This window comes from Perna viridis, chromosome 11, assembly GCF_037379345.1.
Source record: "Perna viridis isolate PV_CMFRI_1.1 ecotype Kerala chromosome 11, ASM3737934v1, whole genome shotgun sequence".
NCBI lineage: Eukaryota > Metazoa > Mollusca > Bivalvia > Mytilida > Mytilidae > Perna > Perna viridis.
This window is the reverse complement of record NC_142455.1, coordinates 15,850,018-15,868,790: the sequence shown is the minus strand read 5'-3', so window position 1 is coordinate 15,868,790 and position 18,773 is coordinate 15,850,018. Positions and strand designations below refer to the sequence as shown.

Sequence of the window (18,773 nt, the reverse complement as noted above, 5' to 3'; positions counted from 1 at the left end):
TTTGCTGTTTTACTGCTTGATTTTGAATGGAATGATTTACAAGCTAATTTTAAAAAGTACCAGTCCATACAAAATTCAGACACTGCCTATTGTAGAATGGTGTAGAAAAATCAACTTAACAAACCATGTTTTTAAGGTCTTCAGATGCAATACTTTTACATATTTTCCTTTCTGTATTTAGATCTGGGTTTTTGAGCAAACCATACATTCATCACCCACTAAAATCAACTAAATGAAACCAAATCAAGAACAATAACCAAAGTGCCAATTTCACATACAACCTATATAATCTGATTGAAACTTCAACGGAATGTCATTGGACACAACTACTTTATTGTACGCCTTAAATAAACTTGGTCATTTTGTAAGTGTAACATGCGTTTTACCATGACCCACATCTTCTAATCCACAGCAATCTGTTGAACTCTACTACAAATCATTATTTCCACACCTTAATTTGCCATTACAGTAATTAAGTCACTGTTAATCACTGCTTAATTAAAAGAGTCATGATAATAGTCGGTGAGAAAAACCTACTCAAGACTAAAAACTAATAGTTGGCCACGAATGGGGTCATCAAAAGGTTTGAATAGCTTTGAAGTGGACACGTAAAGTAAATCATGTTTTAATTGGTCGTTTGATCAATAATTACGAGAGTTTGAAAATAAATACCCGCACATGCGTATGTACTTACGAATATTATTTAATTATATATGGCAACGTTTGCGCTACTAGAAAGACACAAATGCAAGCCGTCAATTTTTATGCATTGTAAGTTAGAGATTGGAAAAGTTGATTTATAACTTAAGTTATAAAGTGTCTTGCTGCTCCAACTATTGTGCATCATTTAGTTTCTAAAGGCTGGAACACAATTCTCCGTGAAACACGTGGGACAGTAATATAGACACGATAATAATACCATTCCTTTAATTACAAAACAACCATGTGTCACACTGGTTTATAATTGAAATAAATGTACTTCCTGGTTTCCTATATTGTACTTGCACTTATTCTTAAACTGATAGGGGGTTTTTATTGTCTTGACTATCCTAACGGATATCGCACGACCGCCCTTTACGGGGATTTTTTGCAAATGTCTGTTAGTAGTTGGAGGTAGCGGAGCCCAGCCTTCGGGATACCTGACCGAAGGACTCAGTCAGAGTATGTCCTACTAGCGGCTGGGCTGCTCTGTTGACGTTCTGGCCTACTCTTAGACCCAACGTGGGTCCGAGAGCGTTTCCCCACTCCTAACTACTTTGGAGTACGTCAACGTGTAGAGTGAATTTCATTTCTAAAAGCCTCCTATATATATACAATAGTGTGTACATACATATGTAATTTATTGCATGATATTTATTGCATTTTACATTAAAGACAAATGGAGTGTCTACAGAACAATTCAAAATTTTAAAGATGATATAATTGTAAATATAATACCGGCTTTGTAGTGAATGACATATTCACCAAATCAGAAATTCAACTTCAATCTTCGTAAGCAGCGTTGCGCACTTCGCAGCTTACTCGTAAAATACACAATGATCAATAAAAGAGGTCACGAGCAATAGAAATCGAAGAATGCGGCATTGCCATGCAGTTTCTAATCGGTCCATGTATAAGAAATGGTCTGTCTATTCCAAAATATCTTCGGAAAAAAGCAAGTAAAAATCTACTCTATTACAGCACATATATTGACGTTCAATGAAGGGATGTTTTTGATCTTTCCTTGATAAGATGACATTCCCTTTATGATTTTCCTTAGGTATTTGACTGGAAAATTGAGAAAGAGACTTAACCTTTTATCAATATCTTTTGAGTTTATGATCTGTTGTTTAGTTAAATTCGATATTCACTGAGTTTCTGCAAAGCTATACAGGTCTGTTGCTTGTAGTTCCATTCACGGCAATAACAAAGGCATTTTTGATTAAATATTAATCGTTAATGTAAATGTTGCACATATTGTATAAAAAATGAAAATAATCTTCCAATAGGAAAAACGTTGAAAAAATTCAACAAAATGACGTTTGAAATGACAGAACATAGAACATTTTGCTATGTTTATAAAGAAGATGAGACGCTAGACTGAATTACAAAAGAGTTAACGACTTAACGACATGTACAATCTGGACATAAATAATAAACCAAAACCACACGCAGAGAAACGATACGATAGCCTTAGAGAAAGACACAAGTCCTTTTAATGGCACAACTCCATGAGAAATACTTGTTAATCGCAACTTTAATATTATGTTTATATTTTTTGTTTCAATTAAGCTACTTTGGAAAATTAAGAAGACAAATGGAATTGGACTTTGATGTGGAGATGAATACTCGAATAGCACGACACAAAGAGAACAAACTAACAAGGGCTAAAAGGAAACCGAACGGGTATTCTTTATACCCTGTAAGTTTGAACCAGTCTTATCAGATTAATAACAAAGACATATGTACAAGCTCACATAAAATTTCAACCATAGTGATGATAAACGCCCGTCCGTCTGACACTTCACTTCGAAGGAATATGCGAAAATATTTACGGAACTCTACTTATTTCGCAAAGGAAGACATCCGCTATGTCTTTCTCATTGGTGACACACTCGACGAAGAAATACAGACGCAAATAGAATATGAGAGCGGACTGTTTAAGGATATAGTTCAGGGGTTTTTCTATGACAGTTATAAAAATCTGACTAATAAAGGTATTATGGGCTTCAAGTGGATATCTGAGCATTGTATGAATGCAAAATTTGTGACAAAAGTTGATGTGGATATGTTTGTAGATTTTGATCTGATTTTATCAAAGTTCAAATTTATGACATCTATGAAAAAAATGATTTTTTGTAGCGACAAAGATGCAGGGACTGCCCCTATAATAAGAAACCCTATAAGTCCATGGTATGTTGATCCAAACGAATTTAAAGGACTGGACTACTTTCCTGAAACGTACTGTAGTGGTTGTATTGTTATTTTATCAACTGATCTTATTCCGTTGTTATACCAAGCCGCTTTCACTACCCCATTTTTCTGGATTGACGATTATTATCTTTTTGGAGATTTACCAGCTAAAGTAAATGGCGTAACACACAAATCTCTCGATCCCTTAATCATATTCACCTGGAACGAATTTACGGAAAAATGCAACTACAGTACACTTTACACCTGTGACTTTTTGGCGGTGCATTCCAATGCATTTTGTAAGGTATTTGAATTATGGAATATTTGGAAAAATAAAATACTGGAGAACAATAAAGAAAGCAAAAAAAAATAATAATACAATTTACGATTACTTAAATATTTTACCCAAAAGGTGTTCATAAGTAGCATTTTCCCCATGTTTTTGTCTTGGTGTTTCATTATTCACATGTATTATTAAGTGTGATGGATGAGATGTAAAGCACTACTTCGCCAGTAATAACAAAATTTAACAAAACTGTGATATTTCAAAATGCGGAAAATAATCTATGATAATCGTTGACTTTACGTTATGGTACAAGTTGCTTTATAAGTTACCAAATTCAAGTAGATAATTTTTTTTATCGAACGCTATAAACTTAGTGCACAATCGCGTGACGTAATCATTAGTTTTCATCATTTTAAAGTTATTTCACGTATGTTCATAGCAATTTCGTATTCATTGAACATTAGTAAAGAAACTGTTCTTGAATAATAAAAAAAAGATAACAAGAAGAAAATTCTAATACTACACAATTATAGCAGCTCAGTGATGCGATATCCTGTTTTATAGACCACTTAAAAGAGATGACGATCGAGACCAAATTTGAGCAAATTTAAGCAAATATCTAAATATATTTAACCAATTGATATTCACTCTGATAAGTTTGCTACATAAAACACTTTTATCGTGAATTCAGCCGTGCGATATCACTTGTAATCAAAGCGCCAATCGTGCAATGTCACAAAATAAAGGTGTGTCAGAAATACATTGTTTAAATGGAAACTATATACAAAATGTAAAAAAAAATAATTAAGGTTTACAAACCTTTTGGTATCACTTGAGGTATTACACTAATTTAACACTTCAAAGCTTGATTTAAGAATCACGATCAAACCTCGTCGGATTCCACATCTACACGTCTAATATATATTTGTATTTGATAAAGCAAACAAACAAACAAAATAAAGAAAACTTTTACACAAGCTATGCTGAGATTTGTCTATAAAAGACACCCGTCAATAATAAGACGAGGTCTTACTACATAGTCGAACCTCGTTAAGTCGCAGTCGAAGGGACCAGGCAAAATGTTCGAGTTATCCGAGATTCGAGTCATCCGAGGTTGAGTATAACCCGGAAATTGTTTGGTCGATGATTGTATCTGCATTTACATCATTTATTTTGTTTGTACATGCTCGTGTTCTTAATTTTACAGAGTTCTTCGTGATGACTTGCGTTTTATATCGGAAGAAATAATTGTGTGTTGTTTATCAGGTTTTAAATACTGAACGGCATCACGTGTTTAAGGGAAATTTCCTTTTTATTTTAATACGTCGAAAAAGTCATACGTTCATAACATGCTGCTTTGCATGTCTCACAATCAGGAGATGTTCTACATTACTACGATGAAATTTCAGATTTACTAGCGAAACGGATGTAGTTGTGGAAATACAAATTGTTATTATTGTGTGTTTGATGTTTAATTGAATATCCAGATACATGTACGAATATAATTCATCATTAAAAAAATATAAAAATATCTAATATCACTATTAGTGTGAATACGCGAGATCATTAAAGTTCGTTTCTTTTCACTACACGCGTTATTTTGGATTAATCAAGAAATAACGAGTGTCAACAAATAATTTCAAAAGCCATGTTAATCGTTGTAAAAACACACTTCGATCATGGTTTGTAATAAAGCAATCAGTTTTCCGACTAATTAGTTGACTTCGAGACATCAGGGTTAATTAACCTCGAAGTCCTATCGAGGGGACTGATGGAAAACCTCGAGTTATCCGAGATTTCGATTCATCCGAGTTCGAGTCATCCGAGGTAAAATTGTATTGAAGTAAGGGGAGTTTTGCTGGGACTTTGTAATTAGTTCGAGTTATCCGAGATTTCGAGTAATCCGAGTTCGACACTTCGAGGTTCGACTGTAATGGATATGGAGATTGATGCTGTTCTTTCACTTTGCTGCCTATAAGGTGTTATGTTTTGAATAATATTTTTTTTTCACTGGACTTTTCCAGTATGCACACTTTGGGGCTTGTCGACTGTGTGTATATCTCATTCAGACAGGTGATTCATTTAAAGACAAGTTAAAATTTTTTTAAAGGTCTCAATTTTATTAAGAAGCAGGTCACTTTACAAGTACATTTGTATTTAAGTTTTATTCGGTTTTTGCAATTTAAATATAAAAAAATATATAAATAATATCGGCACTTTACAAGAGTTATCGTTCTTGATTGGTTTGTCGAGCGTAAATTATGGCATAGCACCGTTTGTTCTTTGGATTTTTCTGAACCATGATCCACCTTTGCCTGTGTCTAAATTTTGTATCGATTGGTTCTTTATAGTAGAGGCTGATCACGTGCCAAGATCTAGAACGCAAGTAGTTTGTATGGTGTTGTATATTGAAGAGTAATAATATCCGTGTACACGATCTCAAATTTATCTCCCTTTCAATATCAAATTTCTTTAATTTGCATCAACGAATAAAATACACTTTTATGAAAATATTTAATATTAGAAATAAGAAAATAAACAAGAACAAGCAGATCAGGACTTTCAACAAGGGGAGACTTCTGAAGGCAAACAACAGGATATATGTAACATTGGCAAGAACTGAGATCAGTAACCCTATCCTATCAATTTATTTTGATACACATGAATCGTTTTCTGAATGTTCTTCTCTATCTGATTTTGATTTTATATCTGCAAAGGTGCATATATCTGTATCAGGAAGAGGGGTGTCTTTCAGTTGCGGCAATTTCTTTTTTAACAAAACTGCCATTGCGAAGAAAATTACAACTCCAATACTTTCTCCCAAAAGAATATAAGCATACCACATTGAACTAACTTCTTCAATTAGATAACCCAATGCAGCTGGGCTTGCAATGGAGCCTGCAGTTGACATTACGATAAATAAAGACGCAATTTTTCCATTGACCAATAAAAAGTCTTCCTCTGTCCACGTGAACAATACTGGAAATAGAATTGACATAGCTAATCCAGTAAATGCAGTTGACACCCACACAGTCGCTTGAGAGTTTATAAACGGTGCAAGCGCCAATAATACAAATGATAGCATCAAAGATGTGGAATAAATTGCAACCAGTGGAATTGAGCGCAACAACTTTCCCGCTAAAATACCAGTTAATCTTCCAAAAGCAAAGAAAGACCAGAAAAAGGACGTTACGTATGAACCCTCTGTTTTTGTCATGCCCATTTGTTCAACACAGAAAGTTGTAACAAAAGCTCCGACTGTGTCTTCCATGGCAGTGTAAAGAAGAAATATAATTGAAAATATGAATAATATAAACAGTTTAGTAAACCTCGTTAGCTGCCGTACATTTCTAATAGTTTTTTGACGTACTGTTTTATTTCTAAAGAGACGCCTTGATTTTAAATACACAAAAATGAATGACAGTGCTGATGTAAATGCTAAGATGCCTGATATGGAATATGGAATATAAACTTTTGATGTCTTTTGATTGAAAACCACATTGGATAAATTTTGTAGCATTATACTTCTGTTGTTGCTATATATATCAACATACTTAGAAACATTTGTTTTGGTATATTGAGAAGTAGTATTAGGGTATCCGTAATCCGCATTGTTCTCAACGGCTAGAAAAGGTGCCATTACTAATGGGCTAACTATACCTCCAACGGCGAATGCAAAATGCATGGCTTGCATATATGGGCCAGCTTTATTCCCAAACAGAGAAAGGAGTTCTGAGTTGGCGACTGAAAAGAAAATTTCAATATAATTACAAAATAAACGGTACGAACCAAAAACCGTCGATGTTTCGTTCATAAATGTATGTGATGACTTCTTATTTATCGTTTCCTACGATTGGATACATTAGCTATTTTTGGGTACTTTTTTATTAAGTACCAGTCCATATAAAATTCAGACACTGTCTATATTAAAGTGATTCATGATGAAGAAAAAAAACCACCGATAAAAGAATGATTTTTTAATCTATATATGCTCTGTTTTTACGTAAAAGTTCTCCTTTCCATATTCAGATCTGTACTTTTGAGAAAATCATACATTTATTTCCCACTAAAATCAACCAAACCGAACAAAATCAAGAACAATACCCTTGCAAAGTGTTAATTTCATGTACAATGTATATAAATTTTATCTCAAAAGCGCAACATCTAAAGGAAAAACAAAGACTGGTTACGTGATCTAAAACGGTTTCTGAACAAAAAATAAAGGTGAATTTGGTGGGTTTTTGACATGCACGAATCACATCCAGTCAGAGTTTTACAAAGATACTTAAATATTGAAACGACTGTCTTGACAAAATGATTCGATGGACATAGTATTTTTATCATAACTAAGATTTTTTTATTAATTGTTATAGTTATACAATAAAAAGAAGGTAAATTGACTGTCCAAAGCAATAGCGATATTTTCTGAAACAATGATAATGCATTCGAGCAGAGGTCAGCATTTATATCAACAAAAATGTTTATTTCATTGAGGAACCCTATTCGTAATTATTTCGGTCTACCCTCAACCTATGAATTAAGTACTTAAAATTATAATGAGCAAAATAATGGAAAATTAAAGTTTGTTTTTGACTACAAAAATGTTGAGGCAAACGTCAATATTTTTCAGAACATTTTATACACGTACAATTGCATTAGAATTGAAATAACTGTATAAAAAAAACGGATAGGACATGTAAGTCTTGAGCAATACCATCAAATATCACCAATATTTTTTTTTCAGATACGACTGTAGTGCTTCTTAATTGAAAGTACAGTAACATTATAGGTGAAGTTGTTTATCTGTAATAATTATAAAACCAAAACAGAATTTTGTAAACAACCAGATATCTCACCTGTGTCTAAAAGGCCTCCAGATAAACCTCTTACGGCTTGTGAGGTGTTCATTAGCGCTACTTTATGTGACCACGGTACAGCAATTGACGAAAGGCAATACATAACCATCGTAACAAATAACAGAAAATTGCAGTTACATCGCCCAATCAGAACACCGCTTACAAGAGAGCCAATTAGGTAGCCGATATTATGTGACGTATAGAAGAACGAAGATTCTTCCAGGTCTGTGCCTGTAATAAGTTGAAGGTCGTAAAGTGAGGGTCCAAACTGACTTAGTTTCCATCCCTGTTAAAAAAGTACAATTCAAGGTTTGTCATGCAACTACTTGTATAGCCCCAGAGCTAAAACATTCTTTCAAAGTTTAAAGGTAATGATCGCCATTTTTTTGCTTCCTAAAATTATTGGAATGAAACATTCGATATTTTGTGACAATGAAAAATGAATTGGCCTAGGAGAAAACTTTAATTTCCTCAACTAGATTAAGAATCACTAATGAATATAATCAGCATGTAATGTCTACTTGCCAAAATAAATAATAATCTGGATGGAAACGCCATTTAAAATGTCTTTAAATGAGATGAGATTGCATATGCTATTAGAAATTAGTAATTGTTTATTAACATGCCAGATAAATTCATATATACATAGACCGGAACGACAGGGTTACTACAATATAAAAAAAATGCTTTGCATTGCACAGCTTTATACGACTGCAATTGTTGAACCCTGAACAGTTGGGGCAAATATGGACTCGACATTCAAGTTACTACAGTCTAGAGTTTGGATTATGATTAAATGTTTGACACAGAATAAGATTCCAACACAGAATGAAACTGTTCAAAGGACTTTATAATTTTCATTTAAATATATCCTTAGTTGGACCTGATATCCATAATTAAAAAAAAATAATAAACATGCCCAAGAACACCCGAAGTTACATTTACGTAAGATCATATGGGACAAAACTTTGATAGTATGATCATATCAGTGAACACATTAAACAGTATTGATAATGGAATTTGATAAACAAATTTATTGAAATATACAATTTTTCAGGCTTCTCAGGTTTTTTTTTATAACAATTTCATAAGAGAGGCAGGTGTCAATGCTCCCCCTGGACCCAACTATGAGATACAAAAGTACCAATCGTATATATATATATATATATAGAAAGGTCTGAGAAATTCCCAACGATGTTAGAACTGTCAAATTTTCGAAGCAAATTTTTGGTCGTTCCCTCCGCGGGACTCGAACTCGTACCACTGTGACATCTATGGCAACACCGCCTGCACTAAGTCCAGCGCCCTAGACCACTCGACCAGCTAGGCTATATAAAAATATAGCTTTCGCTGGCCGGGTCATTCCTCCTCGTAGGATTAATCTAGGGCTGTAACTTAGTACACGATGTATGGTAGTACGGGACAGTTTATTTTAGATGTTATTATGTAGGACAGAGGATCAAATTAATGATGCATGTCACAACAAATCAATATTATACAAACGTCTCAGAATGTGACGACTCTATTCGCTACACTGCTCCATCGGATCAAATTGATACAGGAAAGATATATAAACGTACAGAAAGGTCTGAAAAATTCCCAACGATGTTAGAACTGTCAAATATATAATTTCGATATGCTGTACACGTGTTTTAAGGAGTAACCTGTGATCACCAGCATTATATTTAAAAATACCTGGTAATAAAAAAAGTGAATAATAAATGAATAAATAATACACTTGTTTGATATTAATGAATCCTTTTTAAAAATAATAATGATAGAATATTACAACATGCTTACCTCGCTACATCTAAAAAGATAAACGTGTTTAGCATCAATTAAACAGTGTATATGCAACTATATTGAGTAAGACCTAAACTAGAGCAATTTGTGTGTTGTTGCAATTCAAACCGAGTATTTTTATCTTAGTTCAATGACAAACATTTCAATATAACTGCACATACTATTGATACAAATTTGAACATATGTTTTAATTACAAGTGTGGACACACCATTCAAGCTCAATTGATACAGTTCTGAACATGCCGAGTTGGGATTGCGATTAAATGTTTGAAAAAGGATGAGACTTTGACCAGAAATGATGTGGCCCTATTTTGGCCTTTAAATTATTTTTATCACTACATGTTACATACCCAAAAATCAATTCTTGCTTTCCTCTAATTGTATGACACCTTGAGGTATAAGGAGATCTCAAATTATTGTCTGGACATCAGAAAAATGCTTGTTTCTGCCCCCCCTTTTGGCCCATCATTCCTCAACAGTTAAAGTCACAACCCCCAAAATCAATCACAGCCTTTTTTTTTTGGTGATGTTGCTCCTTACGGTACAGCTTCAAAGAGATCCAACCAATTTTACTCAAGTAATTTTCCAAATCAAAAGGATATGTTTAGTTTCTGGCCCAGTTTAGGTCCCATTCTTTGATGGTTCAAATTACAATACCCTAATTCAATCATAACTTTACTTTTGTGGAATGACACATGTGCTTAAATCTAAAAGAGATCCATTCACATTTACTGAAGTTACTGTCCAAACATCAAGAAACTGCTTGTATCTGGCCCCTTTTTGGCCCCTCAATCCTAAGCAGTTCATGTCTTTACCACCAAAATCAATCATGACATTCATTTGGTGGTCTGACACCTTGTGGTACAATTTCAGAGATCCGTTGTCTCTGGCCTCTTTTGGGCCCTAATTCCTAAAAAAGATTCAAGTCACAACCCTATAAATCAATCAAATGCCTCATATTTTGGAATGATACTTGTGGTATAGTTTCGTACAGATCTACACCTATACTCAATATATTGAACAGACAGGAAGTGTCTGCGGACGACAACGACGACGACCATAACAGCATGATACCATTATACGACAGTATTTTTTTTTGCGGTCGTATAAACACTAATAATGCAGTTTAGTACTAATCAATACATAAAAAAACTGTAAAGCATAAAATGTCTCAGACAAATGATATGTTTTAGATCAGTTGTATGAAGAAAAAATGTAGTTCTGTCAGACACGACATTTTTTCATTAACTATACGGTAAATAACATAGTGACACGTATAAACGCTTATCAGATTACAGGTAGCATAAATGTTTATTTAAATAGTATTATGCAATAAGTAAGTACATAGGTTTAAAAACCTGTTATGTAATACAGAGCGATGTTTTTTGCAGGTGAGATCAAAATGACTTCGTTCTAAATCCAAACATAGAGCGGATGTATTTAGCTGAAAAATTGCTTACTCGTCTGTAAGAATAAGGCAGTGGATAAAACGTGGTATGACAAAACCGACCGTTGTGAAATTTTAATTTGACTATTTGCACCATCAGAATCCTGGAAAATATATTTTTCATATCACTTTGGTAAATTGAACGATTATTTCATATTTACATTCTATTGAAAAATATTGAACAAAATCCAGTTATGCAGAGGACAAATAATTTTTTTTTGGTCAGATTCTTACAAAAACTTACACTTAAAGTCTACTTACAAGAATAAAAAATGACCACACAAGAGATAAAAACGTCAGAAATTTTAATCTGTATTCTGAATCTGTTCGCAAGAGGACTAGAAATGTAGTACGATTATTTGCCTCGGTATCATCATCTGTAACATTAGCCGACAGCTCATCGACAAAGGCTTCTTTTTCATGATTATCACCAGTGGCTTCATGGTTTGTAATTTTTTCATTTGACATCTCACAGATGCCTTTATCTTCTTCCATAGACCATATAATTTAGCAAAGAAATGATACCTTTGATTAAAAAAAAAACATTATTACTATAATGTCATATCAGAGAGCAGGCGTCCCCAAAAAATCGTAAGAGTAAAGTTGATCGTAAGTAATGACGTCATAACCTAAAATAGTATTGTGACGTCATAATTTACGATCAATTTCAAACTTACGACTTTTTGTGAATTCGACGCCAGACATGTCGCAAACTATCGTCGTTACAAGTCAATAATTTCAGATAACAGTTGGAGTTTATTCTGTTTAATCTTATTTTCCTATCAAAATTTATACATTTTCTGTTTTTATGTTAAATCTGTTCATTCTGAAAAGAAGCAATTTTGATAGTAAATTTTCTTTTTAGTTAGTACTAAAATGTTGATCTAAATATATAATTGTTTAAACACATGTAACAAACATGGAACTACTGCTCAGTAAAGCCTGTCTTTATCAAATATGATAAGTTCAATAATTGAACGACCAGACAAGGAAAACAGACATATACAACCTAGAACACAGAGTAACTAAAATCATACATACAAAGTGACGAAAGCAAATGAGCAACTCGGACTCCAGTAAAAACTGGGAGCATGGACCAGGTGCACCGAAAGAGGAAAAGAAACCTATGACACGTTGAACAAATAAGTTTTCATGGCGCAGATGGATACACCGTAACGATCCACGAGTTCAGGATAACGGCCATAAAACCTTTGTAGTGATGACTTCAATCTTGTATCAACATAACCCTGCTCCAGAAGCCTATTTGGTAAAATGCTATAGCGATTCAAAATATCTGCGTAGTCTCTGGCATAACGTATGAGTTGTGATATGAACACTCCATACGCAGGTGCTGAAGGGATGTTGCCACAGATGGAAGGAAAGTTGACAACTTTGAATGAAAAGTCAACACGTTTGTCGTAAAATTTGGTCAATAGTTTTCCTTTACCATCGATTTCTAAGTGTAGGTCAAGATATGGGGTAGGTGCAATGTATCAAATCCCCAAAATTAGGATTGTTTAAAGATAATACGTCATCTATATAGGGAAAACTGAGATTAAAGGATCTAGCTAAACGATATTCTTTCTTTCGGATCAGCAGTCCTTTTCACAAAAAATCGTAAGTGCGATATTGAACGTAAATTATGACGTCACAATACTATTTTTGGTTGTGACGTCATCACTTACGATCAACTTTATAACGCTATGATAGTGTTAATTGGATTGAGCCAAATTTAATTGATTCTTAACACGTAAAATCTGAATGAAGATTTTGCTGTTTATCCATAATTAAGTCAGCAACATGAACATTTTGTACATGCAGTCATTTCATTTTTGTGTAGTTATATTTTCATAAATTATACTTTACTGAAAGTTCATTCAAAAATATGAATGATATTACAAATGAATAATATAATTTTTTTTAAAAAATGACCTTTCAAAATAAATGTTGAATAGAATGCGCTACTTACATTTGTTTCTGATATGTTAAACAGTAATTCTGTTAATTAACTTTCTCTTATAACATGTTTTGTTTTATATGTAACCATTTTATAGCTATTCCTCATTATTTGAAATAAGTTTAAGCTTTCTTCTTTTATGACTTAACATGCATATTTTGGCTCTGTATGCTGTATAATTGGGTCAGATAGACATGAATTAACAGATAGCACTGACTTTTAAGTGTTTTGAAGCTTAACTGTTATTTGAAATCTATCTAGTTGCCATATTCAATTACAGTACCAGAAGTAACCATACTCAAAGAATACTAGTAAAAATCAGTGGTACTAGCTACCAAATAAGTAATAATGGGGTTTATTTCTTATATATGTTATATGAATATGGTGAATATGCCAAAGGAACAACAACCTCACAGGGATGAAAAAAAAATGTCAGCTAAAGGCAACCCATGGGTCTTCAATGAACGACGAGGAAACTCTCACAGCAAAGGACAGTCTGTAGCTGGCCTCAAAACAACATTAATTAATTTCAGTTAAATAGTATTTTTTTTTCTTTTTTTCAGTACGTGGACTGAGATAACCCCCGTGCACCCCAATCATCAAGGGAAATATAATTTTCAGCTACCCTTATACCTGCCATTGACGAATCAGTTTGTCTCCCCAAAAATGAAGCATTTTTGTTTTTTGGCTACTTTTTATACCTTGTTGAAGCAAAAAAAAAATCCGTTTGTTATGTTACTTTACTCTTCGAACTTCTACTTTCTCCGTAAAGAAGCAAATTGACATATATATAGGTATCAACATATAGCCCAATGTCTACAATGGTACCAAAAAAGTGCGACGACAATACCGGTTTTGGAGTAAAAAAAGGGAATTTTTGTGTTTCAAATACCCTACATCACATAAGCATTTAAATATGGGTAGGGGTGGCAATTCTTCACTTTATTGGACTTAGAAAAGTTCAAATATTCATAACTTGGAATAATTAGAAAGCTAATACATTATATAATTGTCTTTGAATAAACCTAGGATTGTCTGATGTACGGTTTTTGAATTACCGTTGAAATGGAAGAAAATATGAAATTCTAAAAATTCACCTTTTTATGCAAAACTTTGAAACTGAACAATGCACACCTGAAATGAGCAGATAAGTTAGATATATTGATAATTAAAAGAATAGTTTCCAACATGTCTTACATCGTTTATATGCTAAAATCAACATTGTGGTTCATGTTGGGGTATATTTTCATGGGTTGGGGTGGCAATTTTTCACCTTAATTGGCTTGAAAAAATTCAAATATTTATTACCTGGACTCATTTGAAAGCTAAGACACTATATAAATGTACTCTATCACACAAAATATGTTTGATCTATGGTATTCTGTAAAAAAGACAATAAAACGTGATATAGAAGAAATAAAAAAATTCTGAAAATTCCCTTTTTACGATTTTTTAGTAATTGTAAACCCGAAACGAAATTCTTCGCGCCTAAATTAATCAGATAAGTTTGGTACATCATTTTCTGAACTATGAATGCCTAAAATATGAGTTTAACAGTATCGGTGCCCTGTGAATTAGAATTCTGTTTGATGTCGATGCAGAAACTAAATTATCTATCGAATGATACTAAATTTTAGCCGTTTTAGTGGAGAAATGACTTTTGTGGGAAAATCGAAAATCCCATTTTTTTTTTGCATTTTTTGAAAATCGAAAATCACCACAAGTCATCAAGAACACCAGAAATATAATAGTTGCTATACTCAACAGAAAAAAAACAACAAATAAGTCATTTTTTACAGAACATAAATACTTTAGGTGTTTTAACATTGAAAAATTTGTTTAATTAAAGCGATTTCTCGGTGGTGTAGTGTTACATTTGTTCATTTTACTCAAAAATCGCAAGTGTTACCGCAACTTTCTTGGTACATTTGTAAAGCTGAGACAATTGGTTACGTAATGATACCTAAATCTATCTGGTTTGTTTACACATGCTGTCCCAAGAAGACAGACGCTGAAGCAAACGAGTCACAAAATTCGTGGCTTTTTTACCAAGTGAGTACAAATATAGGCTCATAATGAATAAGAATCCGAAAATATTCTTTGGAGACAAATTAATTCGATAATGGGAGGTATAAAGGTACCTGAAAATCAACATTACGTTGATGATTGGAATAGAAAGGGGGATGGGGTGGACTAAAACGTAGTAGTGAATAGACAGAAAAGTCTTTCGATGTGAAAATACACGTGCAATAAAAGTTTAATTGTACTATAATTTATAATCTCTTAAAGACTCATTGAATGTTTAAGGCTACTTGCAAGATCACAGGTAAAACGAATTTTTAAGCATAGATTGTTACAGTCGAATAAGTCGAATCATTAAAGCATGGCATCGGAAATGGAGTTGCGTTGGGTGCGATCAAACCCCTTTTTTGTAATTTTTCTAATATTAAGCTATAAAAAGCTTCAAAAAAGCAAAAATGGTTTAATTTTTTTAGAAATTTTCAAACGTCATTGAAAGGGATAGAAGGTACTCCGACCCTCCCCACATCCCCATTTGCCAAATCCGTAGATGAACCGATAGGTGTATGAAAATATCATACATATTTACAAACATTATAGAGTAATCAATTTTTTTTTACAAAATAATCATTTATAAAACATATTGATGTATATATGATATATAAGTAAAATAAAATATTTAAAGCATTTTCAGGTAGATTTCGATTAAATCATCTATTGTTTTCTCAAGACGGCTCGTTTTATACAGGACTTCGAACACGTGGTAAATTATTGTACCACGTGGTTTTTAATTACAAACTTACCTCAATTGTTGCACTCACACGAGTTCATTACTTTAATCTTATAACAGCTTACGTGGTCACAAGGAACAATGTAGAAACGGACAATCAGTGTGAACAGTATTTCCTGCTCGGTGTTTTTATTATACAAATCTATTTTTAGAAGTAGTATCAACAACCTTGAATGTCGATCAATAATAGACATTTAACAACGCGACCTCTGTTTTATTTTCCTATAACTGCACGTATGGATACATTCTTCAAATTTGTACCGTTCATGTTACATGTTAAATTATTTTGAAAATGTAATTATATTTGTATGTTAAATGGACCAAGTCGAAATAAATCGAAGATTTAAATTAGTACAAACCACAAAAGGATTGAAGAGACTAAATGTGACTATATATTCAGATAAATTAGGTATAAGAAAAAGAATGATTTCTTATTTCAGCATTGGAAGATCGAAATTTTTCTTTTGCAAAAAATTAATCAGTCTTCTGTATACTTTATTGATATATATAAAGATGTTCAACGTGAATACATGTTTTATGGTAATGTGTGTATATATATGTGTGTGTGTGTGTGACATCCAATATTATCCTGTGTGAAATACTTTCCACCGGAAAAAATAATGTCATGACAAATTTAATCCGGGGATATTTTATTATAGTTAAATGTTTTCCACGGCTATTAAATTGTTTCCATACCCAACATTATGATGATTGAACATACAAGTATCTGACAGGGTTTTATTAAGGGGCTTGGGTTTTTGTGGGATAAAAACAGTTCACAGTATTAGGTGTTAACGATTCGGATAGTTTTTGATGTGACATGTGATCCAGGATGCTTTTCGACATTTAGTTATTAATCAGTATCTAGGATGTTTTTAGTTTTAGATATTAATTTTCATCCATGGTGTTTTCAGATGATTATAAGCATATATTCTGGATGCTATTTCATGCAATGTTTTACACATAGTTTTTCACTCAGGACATTATTTAATTGATAAATAAAATCTATTTTATTAAAAATATGAATTCTGTTCACTCCATGTGAACTATATTCAGGACATTATTTAATACTATAGTATGAAATAATATCCTGTGTACAATTATGAATTTTGTTCACTCCAGCTGAACTATTTTCAGAATATTACTGTGTACAATTACTAAATCCTGTAGCATTTTCATAATTTATAGTAAATATCATTATTCAAGTAGTGGAAACAATTTAAAAGGTGTGGAAAATTTATCATAAGGAAATAATATCCTCTGGAAAAAAATAATGTGAAATAATTTCCACAGAATAAGATTTCACCCGGATATATATGTCATACATGTGTGTGTGTGTGTGTGTGTGTGTGTGTGTGTGTATGTTGTATTCGTTTAAATAATCTTGATGGTTTCGTGTGATATAGTTTTGAAATCAACTTAAAATTTTTGATCATATAGACAGAATAATCAGACGCCATGCATTATGCCTTGAATATTGTATACGTAATCCCCGATTAAAAATATTGGCTAAATTAACAGAACATAACTAATTTTCACCTGTACCTACCATTTCAAAAGTGCAGTAAAACATGTGAAAAAGTACAATTTTTATTCAGACGGATTACTACAATTCAAGTGGCCGTCATCGTAAATGTTCATGGCAGTGGGCTCCTATTTTTTTACTATTTATGGTAGTGTATTTTTAATCATCCCAAAATCTAGGAAGAGCCGTAAGTATTTTTTCCCACCCATAATAGCCCAATGCAATTATGTGTCAAAAGTAGCAAACGTTAAGTTGCAGTCTTTGTAAGAATCATGCAAATTCTGTAAAATATGATATACCAAAAAAAAAGCTACACATTTTTTATTTTTTTATTGTTTTATAAGTCTATATGATGGAATGTATAATCATTCATTCCAGTATGTCTGCGCTTAGGAGATAATTCACATTGAAAATCCAAAAGTTTCTGTAGTATTACTGTGTTATTTGCAGAGTTATCTCCTTTATCTACTTTAGCGCATTCTGTATAATATCTATCTCTTATGAACAAAGATTCTATGAAGAGCCACATGTATTTTTCTGTTTAGTTAAGCTTTTGAAACAAAATATCCAAAAATAAAAATATGTAGGCTTTCCAACCATGTTTCACGTTTCGCATGATTCTTAGCTGGAGTTCTACTTAAAACAAGCAGAATAGAAAAATGCAAAAAAGAGCTTTATTTCACATCAATTAAACTTGTCAGTTCTTATTTTACTAAAGAACATCAAAGACAGCATTCCGTTATATAATGTTAACAGAAGAACATAAAGATCATTGTCCACAGTGTTAATATCTGTTAAGCTGCTCGGGCGTTAAACCCCAACAATCAACAATCAATAATTAATATCTGTTAAGAATCGGTTTGTTTTCGAAAGTTGAGTTCATTTTTAGTAATGATCTAAGCCTTAAAAGACAAGTTTAGTTGTTTATAACTGACAGGTATGTATAATCATATTAATTTAAAAGTGGAAGGATTAGATTTTTTTCCCAATTCAATTATAGTTTTGATTTCATCTTTGCATTGCAACAATTATTTTCAACACCCAATGCATTACTTTATGATAAACATTCATATGTTGGACTTTTAAATAAAATATTTCACTGTGAAATATGTATATTTATCTGTAATTGATGATATACTATCAAATCATCTGTTGTCATTTTCAATGAGACCTATTGCACTTATCAAATCTAACGGTA

General features: G+C 32.6%; 1 protein-coding gene across 6 annotated transcripts; it reads right to left on the bottom strand.

Annotated features, from left to right (window-relative positions):
* Positions 1–5,675: 5,675 nt before the first annotated feature.
* Positions 5,676–16,191, bottom strand: LOC148603109 (sodium-dependent glucose transporter 1B-like). 6 transcript variants are annotated; one of them, XM_088552684.1, is made up of 5 exons: positions 16,064–16,182; positions 14,550–14,622; positions 11,546–11,809; positions 8,035–8,320; positions 5,676–6,922 (listed from the first exon to the last, which is right to left on the bottom strand). In XM_088552684.1, exons 3-5 carry the CDS (start codon positions 11,777–11,779, stop codon positions 5,826–5,828), a joined length of 1,617 nt encoding a protein of 538 aa, XP_088408810.1. In that variant the 5' UTR covers positions 11,780–11,809; positions 14,550–14,622; positions 16,064–16,182; the 3' UTR covers positions 5,676–5,825. The 6 variants fall into 6 exon arrangements, with proteins under 6 accessions (XP_088408810.1, XP_088408812.1, XP_088408809.1 ...); XM_088552686.1 differs by lacking the exon at positions 14,550–14,622 and adding an exon at positions 14,339–14,375; XM_088552689.1 differs by lacking the exon at positions 14,550–14,622 and having other exon boundaries at positions 5,808–6,157; positions 6,733–6,922; positions 16,064–16,191.
* Between the last annotated feature and the right edge of the window lie 2,582 nt (positions 16,192–18,773).